The sequence below is a fragment of the Stegodyphus dumicola genome, chromosome 2 (assembly GCF_044657685.1).
Source record: "Stegodyphus dumicola isolate Sdum_Otavi_A_Nest chromosome 2, ASM4465768v1".
NCBI classification, from domain to species: Eukaryota; Metazoa; Arthropoda; class Arachnida; order Araneae; family Eresidae; genus Stegodyphus; species Stegodyphus dumicola.
This window is the reverse complement of record NC_140769.1, coordinates 236205815-236218784: the sequence shown is the minus strand read 5'-3', so window position 1 is coordinate 236218784 and position 12970 is coordinate 236205815. Positions and strand designations below refer to the sequence as shown.

General features: G+C 31.4%; 1 protein-coding gene across 1 annotated transcript in view; it reads left to right on the top strand.

Moving 5' to 3' along the window:
- The window catches only part of LOC118200743 (uncharacterized), a 176968-nt gene that overhangs the window by 93620 nt on the left and 70378 nt on the right, over window positions 1-12970 (top strand). Inside the window, exon 10 of the mRNA XM_085810269.1 lies at window positions 9702-9758. Within this exon, the coding sequence (XP_085666395.1) occupies window positions 9702-9758 (57 nt within the window). The remainder of the gene's footprint in view (window positions 1-9701; window positions 9759-12970) is intronic.

Genomic DNA, 12970 nt, shown 5'->3' with positions numbered 1-12970 from the left:
ACAGCCAATCTTCTGTTACGAATCATGCTGATTATCATTTTATTTCTCATTTTAACCTATGCCATTTGACATAAAATCTACCTGCTGTTTGCTAAACCTCTAGACTAAGTACGTGGCAAAATGAGACATAAAAGAAAAAAATCAACATAAAGCTAACTGTTAGGTAAAACATAAATAAAATGTCCCTAATGTTCTTTCAATTTATTACTTATTTCAAGCTATCTTCAAACTGTGTCCAACTATTATTATATGTGTAAAATATTCAATGCTATCTGTTAAATTTTATAAAGTGCATTTTATTCTCAAATTTGTTTTATAGTTATGTTTATTAAATTATGTTTAATAAGAATGCATGCCATTTGCAGATCTATTTTTTTCTTAGAGGGTTATTACAAAAATAGAGTTCAGACATAAATTGATTGAATTTTAATTGAATTTATTCAGCTCCCATTTGTTGATAGGTCCTTAATTTTTTTCATTAATGGTCCTTTAAAAGTACTTAATTTCCATGTACAGAAATGTGTACGAACCCTGGTTTGAGAATATTTATTTTTGTATAAATTAGTTGAAACATAATTGAATATGATTTGTAGATTAAGCAGGCTCTGGATTCATAATTTTAATCATCAAGGCAAATATTGTTGAACAAATCTATAATATCTGTATACAGGAGACAAATTTGCAAGATTGCTGACATTGAGGCATTTCAAATGAATGAGTCCGCAATATCCTGTATGAAAAATTATGTATGAAAAAGCTGTGTGAAGGATGTGCATCATGATTGTTGAATGTTTATGATAATGCAGGCAACAGAAAATTTTAAAGCAATGTTTGATGATGCTTAAAGGCAATGTTCAGGACAGCCACTAGTTTTGAGGATTTCTAATGAATTAAAAAAAGAGATAATGATTCTTCTTTTTAATCATTACTGGATCACTTGAAAGAAAAGCTGAAATAAAAATGATTGAGAACACTGTATAAAAAATGCGCCTACATCAAAGGCAAGGCATTAATAATGTTATCTCCACTGCCAATATACATTTTCCAGCTTTTGACAGAAGTTACTTTTCTGATCAGATGAAACATTTGCATAATCATTGAAACGATTATTTAACTTTTAGAGAAGAATATCTGAAAAATAAGACAGTTTTTCCTCAAAATGATGTTTAATAGATTTCCCCTTTAACCAAACTTATCAAACGACCTCTTTGTGTGTATATATATGTGGGGATTTTAAACGATGAGAAAATTAATTAATGAAAGACATTTTAATTACACAAACGATTATTACATAAATTTAACATTTAAGAGGATTAAACAAGTAATGATCGTCAAAGTTCTTTTTGAACAGAAGCAGCGTCTCTGCTCCCACGTCAATCGTCTATCATCTCAAAACGGTAATTCCCCTAATTTTTTCTTGCCGCCTTCGAAACTCGTAGAGAGAATGACGTCACAGCATCTGGTTTTCATCACAGCTCCAAGCAATCGGCACTACATATATATATATATATATATATATATATATATACATATATATGTATGCTTGATGTAACTCTGATTGATTCTCAATTAGCCACTTTTTGTTTTTATGAACAAGGGTATAAATTAACTGTTATCGCTGTATATTTTTTGCTCCATTTTTTAAAAAAAATATTACAGTTTGCGACCTGCCTTCTACAAAACAATAAGCAGTGGATTACTTTCAAAATTATGAGATCCTACCACAAAAAAACTGTGTTAATGGATATGATAATGTCAGCTGAATATGGCAAACAAAACAATAATAGATTGAGACAATTATCTGCAGGAAGTTTACACTCATAGCATTCTAAACCGCTTCTGGTGGATTCGGAGGGTCTAACAAAATAGTAGAAACTGACTAAAGACTTTTTACGAAGTGCCAGAACAAAGCAGGCCTGATAGTAATTGTTTATTAAATAAAGAGGCATAACTTCCTTCACTATTTCATAGGAATGATTTGTGCAATTTTGGCGAGACCTTTACTAACTTTTATGATTGAAAGGATAATATGTAAGTAAGCTGCACAAAAAAAGGGGTACAGTTCTATGTCTCCTGTTCTACTGGGCTGATTGACGAAATTCAACTTGCATTTTCATGTCTCGAAAGCACAACTTAGGATATGTATTAAATTTATATATAGCATTGTTCTGATTTAGGTATTTTGACACAAGATTGAACCTTTTTCTGAAATGACAATCCAATTTTTTTCCATATTTTGATTCTACGACTCAAATTACACCAAACTGCCAAGTTTTCTAAAAATTGCATGAGTAGTTTTTAAAAAAATTAGCTGTCAAAATTTAGCTCTTCAATGCTAATTGAGTTTGGTATATATTTATTAATATCTCTTTTTTATTGAACTTATTTAATTCTTCCCTTCACATTTCGAAATTTAGGTTCATTCCAAATAACATGCGCCCATTTAATGATTTATTTTCAAAATTCGTATTTTTAAATATTTTTTATAAATTTATCAAAAACAGTTTTGAATTATAATTCTATAAAATTTTTACCATCATTTTAAAGTAGATGTATTTCTAAGCATACCTGAAAAAATGACATTTTTTTATTCAAAATTTCTGAAGATATACGTGAATTTATATATTGGCATGTTTTGAAATTTGGCATATTTGTTGAAAGTGATAATAACATCAAATGTGGTTTAGGCACTTTGTTAAAATTATTTGAAAATAGGAACGATGTGATTTTTCTTTCCGGCTGATGCACAATGTAAAAAAGTAGAAACGATGTGACTTGTTTTTGTGCTCCTGCACAATGGAAGGGAAAGGAAATTAGGTTGCCATATATTAAGAAGTTCGCCAAGTGAATTATTCTTAGCGCAACTGGAAAAAATGCGCCAAGGTAAAATTTAGAAATTTCTGTGTAGATTTCGTATGAAATTTAATATTTAGGCATATATTTTATCAGAACTACTATTTCTTTTTATCTGCTTTGCAAACATGTAAGTGTCCTGAGTAGAACAGTGAATTTACTTTAAACTATGTCCTTTTCAATTATAGAAGAGATGACGCAGAAAGGAAGGGTTTAATTACCCTTTATTCTCCACAATTTACGAGTGCTTCCGCACTTGGGGATACAAAGACCAGCACTTGTGGTCTGAACGTAAGAAAATAAGAACTACAAGCTAACTAAATTTAAGTAAGATTTAAACTCGAATATTTTACACAGACTAGTAACACTAAGTTTGGCCTTTTAGACTTTTACTTACATATGTAGTACGCAGAATGCGGGAAAACTACAATACGTCTTCAATAACAGGAAGACTAAATTTCTGGAATAGAAGGTAAACAGCAACTGACTGAAAGCGTGTGTGAAATAAAATGACAAGAAGTCTCACTTTCTCTCTAACTCTTCTTGGCGAAAAGCCACAGCTTAAATACTTAAGAGTTTGCAAGCATAATTTGCATAAATAAACGCATTTATTCAGGCCACAAGTGGAAAATAAGAGAGGATAGTAAAGTTTTAAAATAAAATAAACATTAGTAAAATTTCCTTACGAGTCGTAGAATCAAAATATGGAAAAAAATTGGTATGTTATTTCAGAGAAAGTCCCTAACTAGTCAAAATAACTGTGTTAGAACAATGCTATATATAAATCTTCTAAGTCATGCTTTCGAGACATGAAAAACGCAATTTGAATATCATCAATCGGCCCAGTAGAATGGGAGATATAGAACTGTCTCTTCTTTTTTTTTTGCGCAGTGTACCTATATATAAGTACAAGGAATAATAGAAAGCACTTATCAATATTTGTCATATTAAATTTTTTGAACTTGTTATGAATTCTATTATGTAAATCAAGGGAAAAAATAAGGAGCTCTATTTGCTGTGGTTTATGATTATATATAAAAAAAATCTCATATTATATCAATTGTTACATTGATGAATGAGCTGTGTAACTCTTAAAATATGTTGCAAGATGTCAGTGATGACATGTCATGTTTACATCTAGTATCAGTCATGCATGAGAGATTAGTGGGGTTTATATCATTCAAATAGATTTTGCTAGATAATTGAGTCATGTAAAATTGTGATATAATTATAAGGGGTTTTCTCCCTCCTTTCCACAAAGGAGGGTGTCCTACCTTTGTACCATAAGCATGTGTGTATTCCCATTATACCACAAACATTTGAGTGTGCTATTATTATACCACAAACATTTGAGTGTGCTATCATTATACCACAAACATCAGTGGTATAATGGTAGCAGACTCGGCAAATATATAAGAGGTCCAGTTTCGAGTCCTTGGCATTGTTCATTCTTCGTGTCTCCTGCTTCAAAATAACCTAAAGGGCCCAAACAAAACAGTGGTGGATAATAATTTATCACCTCCAGGATTTGGTGACTGGTTCTCCTGATCCCCATTTGCCCCTCCCCTCATCCTAAAAGGGGGAGTACAGTCAAAAGTCCTTAATCTGGACGTCCATAATCCGGAATGATCTATAATCTCGACCTCAAAGCTACAAACTTTCTGCGCATGCGTAGCACATGATGCCTTTACGCATGCGCATATGCATTTATGCATGCACGTTTAATGTATAACGGACGGTAAGCTAAGCTAAAATTATCTAATTATCTATTTCAGTTAATGTTGCAGATTGCGTTGTTCCTTAATCTTCGAATTGGATCCGTCTTATTATTTTTTGCAGTCTGTTAGAGCAATTTTATAAAAAGTAAGCTTCAACTTTCGATTATGTCAAAAAGAGTTTCCAATTCAGGAGCTGCCAAAGGATCTACAAAGCGAAAGCATGTTTCGATGTCCATTAAACAAAAAGTGGAACTGCTACAAAAAATGGATAAGGGCATGAAGAAAGTGACAGAGAGCTGATTGGCTTCTCTAACCATTCCGAAATCTGTCGCAATGAACTGGAAGTTGATCTGTCAGCACTATCCTCATCTTCAGGACAGATGTTTTTATTTTATTCAGCTTATAATTCCTCACTAAATGTAGTGTTTCATCTCGATGTACTCCGATATAATTTAAATCAATTTCCTTGTCATTATAAATATCACGAATACACATCAAATAGTTTTCTGGTTGCAATTTTCTAATTTCGACTATGCGCAATGTATGCTTTACGCATGCGCACGTTGAAAGAAATGTTTAATAAAGTAAACAAATAAATATTAAGTTTTTTTTTTTTTTTTTTTTTTGTAAATTTTGATACCCTTTAGACCATAATTGCTTTTTATTTGATAAATTACAGTTTCATATTTTTAATTTTATATTTTCTGCATGCCATCTTACCAGATTTAAACTGATCATCTATAATCCAGAATCGCTGAAGTCCCGATGAGTCCGAATTAAAGACTTTTGACTGTATATAAGGTTGTAATGTAACTCCTTTTATCTATTAATTAAGTGTTGAGGAACCTCGTAAACTTAAGTCCAAGAACAGAAACTCAAGAAGGCTTAATTACCCTTTATTGCTCAAAATCAAGATTCAGAGATGGTCTCTTTTATCGTGACATACAACAAAGCCTCCACTTGGGCTTGAAATGATAAATGTAAGAAATAACTAACTAATGACTAACTAAAGAGATTTAGCTGAAGCTAACATAATTTCCCATAATATTAATCTAGCTAGTGAAGCTATCAAAAGGTATGTAATACGGCCGAGCGTAGTAACAATTAGAGAGACATAGCCAAAAGGCAAGCACATGCTTTTCAGAAATCCTAATTCTCTCTCTCGGAGTCAGTGAAACTTTGACTTAAATACTACTCTGCTTCTCATTTGCATTAACGCGATTCTAAAAACTCATTCTGGTAAAAAATTGTAAGCTGAAACTAGAAGAGACAGGAAGGTTGTATAAACTGTTTTAAAATTAGAATATACCTTTATTTTTCTTTCTCCTTTTTACATGCTTTTGTGATGTAACAATACCACATTCGACACATATTCGGGAGGTCCTGATTTTAATCTCGGCAAGGGCATTGCTCATTTTTCATGTCTCCTCCTTTAAAATAAACTAGTGACTCTATGCCATGTTAGTGGATGATATACGAGTATAATACAGTTTTCTGAGGAAAGCTGAATGAAAAACAGAATCGAATGCAAATTGAAAAAATATAGAGAAATGAATAAATATATATTTAGTTTACAGAAACATACATACATGCAGAAACACACACACACAAAATACACAGCACCTACAGCACAATATATAAGAATGTATATATTTATACAATGTATTGCAAGTATATATAAAAAAGGCAGAGTAATTGTAATACACAATTGAATCTATATGGGATTGCAATAGAACAGTTCCACAGTGATAGTGAAACATACAGCATATGTGTGTTAAAAGAGAGACATGTTAATATGTAATGTGGGCGATAATTAATTACACCTAACAGCGTAGATAGTATAGGGAGATAAGAAGTACACAGAAATTCACAACACAAGACTACACATTGATACATAATGAGAGGAGAGTAGAATACATATATTTTTAATGACTAGTGTGACTTCTGAATGTTTGATGATGGTAATGTAAATGTATAATTACAGTACATTAATGTATTAATGTACCTATAATACAAACTCAGATATTTATATTAATGTATAATTACAAACTCGGATATTTATATTAATGTATAATTACAAACTCAGAAAATGAAAGCACTGCGAGATTTTCTACTATTATGCTATATATTTATAACTCTGAAACAAATGCAAATTAAAATATAAGCAACATACGCTCACATGCACGAAGATTTAGCATCACAAATTAGCTCAAATAGAAGCTCATTGGTCCATTTTTGAAACCCCTCCCTTAGTGGTTACGCTGATGTGCACTTGTGAAATGTGCCGCCCATAACTCTTTTTCACCAAGTGCCATTTTTGGCCTGGCCATTAATGGCACCAGTTTACGCAGCTAAAGCTCAAGAATTTTTCCACTTTTATTAATAAAGTGGACTTTATTTTTTCAATATGACATACCCCGTAGGGTAATCAAGGTTGGAGTAAAAGTCGTTAGACCGAAAACTCATCATATCATTCCAATTCCAATTGTCTCAAACGAACATGTGCTTAAACGGTGACATTCAGCTTCCATTGTTTGTGAAAATAGTTTTCTAATTCGTTATTTTTGTAAAAAGTTATATTGATTTGAAAATTAGTGAAATAGCTGAAGAAATACGTTATGTGATGCTTTTTTACTATAAAAAAGGTAAAAGGACTGCATAAACATGTAGAAAATTTGTGAAGTGTATGATGGGAATGCTATGAGTGAAGGAAGGACCCTGGAGTGGTTTGCTCGTTCCGGAAATTTATATATCAAAGATGCACCTCCCTCTGATCGGCAAGTCACTGCAAAAGTCTATGAAATTTTGTAACTGGTGGAGCAAGACCGACATGTAAGCTGACAGGAAATAGCATAGGCACTACACACAGGCTTCGTATGGTCCTTAAGAGTCCTTAAAAGTCCTTAAATTTTTTCAAATTGATTTTTGATCCTTAAAAGTCCTTAATTTTGGCCAACATCAGTAGAAGGTCCTTAATTTTAATCATTTGAAATTTCTCTCTGTTTTTACGACTGCTATTTTGAGTGTGAATTAGCATTTTGGAGGAATATTTTTGGCAGTTCACGGACGTACATGGTTATCTTTTGAATGGGTTCATGGGTTATAATTTGTTTCTATTTCTAATATAAATAATGGGATACTCGAGTTTCTAAGCAGGAAGTGAAACATAAGCATTTTGAAATTCATTTTTTCTAATAAAGAGCTCTTAAACAACTTTTTACTTTTGGGGTTGTGAATTCTTTTATTAAATGGTTCTAAATTTGACAATTTGTCAACATTTTTGGGATTTTAAGATCAGTTTCTACAGAAAATTTTTAATTTCGAGATCTGCGAATTTTTCGGCGATTTTTTTTAAAACATCATAACATTGATAAATTTCATTAAAATAATGGTAATATATTAGAATTATATTTAAAAAATAACATTAAAATAAAATATTTTTATTTTTCACTGTCATATTATAAAATTTCATTTTGGCAACTTATTATACAATATTTTAAATTTGAAAGAAAAAAAAACAAGGTATGTAGTTATAAAGCATAATTTACAAAACAGCTCTTAGTAAAAGCAAAATTAGCTATGTAATTAATTAAAATGTCTTCTTTTTAATTTTTTCATAGTAAGTGTTTTTCCCATGTAATTGTCTCAGATTACATCATCCAACACCCATCAAGTAACCATCAACACCATCAAGTAAAACTTATTCTTTGCATCTACTGAGACTTATATATAAAACAACTTATCACCTCTGGCAGTTCAACTTATCACCTCTGGCAGACTTTAAGTATATTAACTGGGTTACAGCCCCTGGAACTCTACACAAAGCTATGACATTAACTGCATTAAGCAGAGCTTGACTAACTTTCAACACTTGCCAACCGTGCCTACATCAGGCCTTTCAGGTTTGTTACAATCAGCAGGTCTCTCTATAGACAAGCAGCAGAGGGACAACATTCAGTCTTTTGTTAAGTATCATGCTGATTATGATCTCATTTCTCATTTTAACCTATGCCGTTTGACACAAATTCTCCCTACTATTTGCTAAACCTCTAGACTGATCAAGTATGTGACAAAGCTAACTATTAGTAAAACGTAAATGTCTCTTATCTTCTTTTAAATATGTCCAACTATTATAAGTGTAAAATATTTAATGCTACTTGATAAACTGCATGAAGTTTATTTTATTCTCAAACTTATTAATAATTATGTTAATTAATTCATGTTTAGTAATAATGCATACTACTTAGGGATCTATTTTATTTTTAGGATGGTATTACAAAAGTGAAATTCAGGCATAGAATAATATTTTTAATTGAATTTATTCAGTTCCCATTTGCTAATAGGTCCTTAATTTTTTTTCATTAATGGTCCTTAAAAGTACTTATTTTCCATGCGCAGAAATGTGTACGAACCCTGTAAACATCAACCACATGACAGACAACCACATGATAGTTTGGAATCATTTGAAAAGAGCAAGTTACGAAAAGAAGCTCAATATTTGGGTGCCACATAAATTTCAACTTAGCAAAACCATCAATTCGGCCCTGTACTGTGCACAATTCAACTGTTTGAACGAAGCAATACAAAAAAAGAGTGACCAGAATTACCCAAAAGAAAGGGAGTTGTGTTCCATCATGACAATACACGGCCACACACATTTTTATGACTTAGAACAAATTGACAGAACTTGGTTGGGAAGTTTTGATGCATCCACCATATAGCCTAAACCTTGCACTGTCTGACTACTATTTTCTTCAGTCTCTGCAAAGGACTCTTGATGGTAAAAAAATTGGCCGACTGAAGAGCCGCTGAAAATTACTCGCCCAAGTTTTTCAATGATAAATCACAAAAATTCTATATCGATGGAATTATGAAGCTTCCCAAAAAATGGCAAAAGATCATAGATAATAATCGGAAATATGTACTCAATTAAAATTTATTTTCAATAATGAAAATTTTTGTTAAAAACGTACCAAAAATGCTCGGAGACTTTTTATGTGACGCAATATATACTCCAAGAGAGAAAAAAGAATCAGGCTGCCATTGCTGTGATGTGTTGTGTATTTTATATTCTTTTCAGTTACTCTTAGTTTTTTCTATGATAGTAACTAATTACTAGCACTTTTACAGATTATTGAGAGTGAATTGAGAGGTGTGGAAAATGCAGCCGTTATTGTATCTCAGTTTGTAAGTATTAGTTTTTGTATTAAATGGTTTGGTAGTGATTTAACAGAATCCTGTATAGATAGTTTAATTTCAATTAAAAATAGTATTTGCAAATTTTTCATTAAAAATATTTAACTCTTTATCGCATAAAAGCCATTGTTTTCACTTGTTGAGTAATTGTTTTTAACATTTTCTTCCATCTAAGAGTCACTGTCATATTTTCTTCCAAATATAATAAGATATTGTTAATAAAGAAATAAATTAGACCTTAGTTACTAAACACTTATAAGAAGTTCTTTATTTTCCTCTAAAGACTAAAGATGTTTCTAAATGATTTTTTATTCTTATGGGCTTATTTTTGTGTTAATTACTATTCATTATTATGCTCAAGAGTCTCAAAGCAACTTTTTTTTTCAAAGATGTTCAATCATTGAAAGAAATTAAACATGCTGTATTTTCAAAAATTCTCAAAATGAGAAAATGATTTGTTTTACAACTATCTGACCCATGATAATGATACCATAACACATGATCTGACCCATTTTCTTGTTAATATTCATAGACATATATTGTAGTGCATAGACTTATAGCTGCTATGGTGTAGCATTATAAGTATAGAAAATGTGACTTGCAGCACATACATTATCTTTGAGTTTGAAATTGCGTTTCATGAAATATTTCATTAATTTGTTCATATATATACATTAAAATGTACATAATAAATATATATTAAATATCTATAATCTATATTATATATTAAAAAATTCTTAACACTAGAAAGCAGCAAGCTTTCTCCTTACCTAGAAGTGCCAACGGCAGTCAAATTGACTGCTCAGAGAATTAAATATGTATATCAAAATGCAAATGCTTTTAAGAATGTTAATTATAGTTATTTAAGAACTTCTTTAAATAACTACAGATTATTTTTAATAATAAATAAATATTTTATTATAAATTTCAACTTACCGTTAATAAAATGCATTTTATAGCTTTTCGCAATTTTTACACAATACAACTTTTTCAACACTGGAAGTGCATTTTCCACACACACATAATATGAAAATTTTTTACACATATCACTTGTTTTGTTGTTGTTACAAAGTTCAATCTGGTACTGACGTCTTTTCTTCGAGAGTATTGCTAGAGTTGGAAGTTTCCTGGGGCAATCGTGGGCTTTTTCTTCTGTTTAAATGAAGCTCTCTTAACTTCTCTGCTACTTGAAATAGGAAGCTGTGCCTCGTAATATTTTTTATAGTAGATAACGTAGGCATTCATTCCTGCTAAATCCAACATATTATCGAAAACAGGGACAGGCCATCTACGTGAAGCAGCGCGAACAGAATATTTACGCGTCATCTGGCCAAGGATATCAACTCCACATTTGGTTTTGTTGTAAAACTCTACTGTTTCTGGAAGTTTCTTCTTATTTTATGAGTCTACATTTATACTCGGGATGGTAAGGTACTTAGTAGTAGGACATTTTTATTCCTTTTTCCCTGATAGACCATCAGTGTAGTTTCACCATTCTTTAGCAAAACTGTTTCAAACAGCCAGGTTTTTGATTTTCTTACTTCATGTGGAATTTCTTTTCGATGTCTTCTTACTGTGCCCACAAAACTTTGGTTTTAGCTAATGATAGTGAAGAAAAATGATTATCCACCGTCAAATTTCTACCTGAATTCAGATAATGGCTTAGAGGACGCATTACAACATTTTCAGGAAGGCTTTCAGTTTTGCGTTTTGATGTATCTTTTCCAAGATATGGAAAAGTATTGCACATAAACTTAGAGTCTACATCGACTAGCATCCAAAATTTGATACTGAATTTGTCTGGTTTATTAGGCATATACTGAATAAACTTACACCAGGCTTTGGATGGAAATAACTGCTCATCCACAACTAGATTTTCTTCGGGGCTATAGGAAATTGCACAATTGTGCATAAATTTATTCCAAATATCTGAAAAAGTGCAAACTTATCACTTTCTAAATGCTGCATTCTAGTTGACTTCAAGTCAAATCTTAGCTATTTCATAATATCTTAAAAACGATTGCAAGACATTGTTTCTCAAAAAAAAAAAAAAAAATAATAATAATAATAATAATAATAATAATAATAATAATAATAATAATAATAATAATAATAATAAAGGAGGACCCCCATGTATTATTCCACAAAAAAATCATAATCCATATCATTGCAACCATATGCTCCTCTTGCATACATAATAGCAATAAAAGAATCAAGCCCTTCTAAAGATATTGTCCAATTTTCTTCATTGTTCAAAACTGCCTCTGTTTCTGTGCAATTTTTAATATGGCATAACATTGATTCATCCACAAATAACCTGCAAGTACTTGGTGCATTGTATTTTGTGAAGTAGATGTCACAGTTCATGAGGTTCCATCTTTCAAGACATATATAGAACTTTCTTCGTAATTTTGGAAAAGACTTCTTCTTCCCCATGCGTATTTTGAATTAGGTAAATCATGTTTTCTCTTTGATCTGTACTTTGTACATTAGTAGAACCTTTAAAAAAAAAAAAAAAAAGTATATCTGTATTTTTGACAATAAATGATTCATTATGTTTTTAAAAAAATTCAAGTACATCAGAAATTATTAAAAAAAATGTACAATACATAAAAATATTTCTTACCTGTTTCAGCTGATGTGGACACCACAATTATTAATGACGAAATATTAGCTACGGAAATATCGATGGGCTGAGAATCATGCCCCAATGATTGCTCCTCCATGCTCTCTTCAGAATCACTTAGAGAATCACTTTTAGACTTTATTTCCCTCAAAGTTTTGTAGCGACTCGTATTCGATATCATCATCAATATTAAGTTCTTCAACATCAGATTCATTTTCAAATAAATCGTGTAATAGTCGTACCATTTCTTCTGGACTCTGGTATTGCGGCCTTCGAGCTGCTATTACAGGGCACTTGAAAGAATAAAATGCCACAAAACATAAACTACCTCAACTACTGCACACTAATGGCTATAACATTTTGCCAAAGGGGGGTAGACTATTGACTATAGGCCGGGAAGATGGGAAGTATTTTCTGTATAGATAAACAGAGAATGAAAAGGAATGTGTAGGCTAGATGTTTTTCCAAGAAAAGGTGTTATCTGAGCGGAAGTATATCCTGTTGTAAATAATCAGTGAATGAGAAGAATATGTACACCAGATGTGTTTTTCGAAGAAAAAGTGTTTTTTGAGCAAGA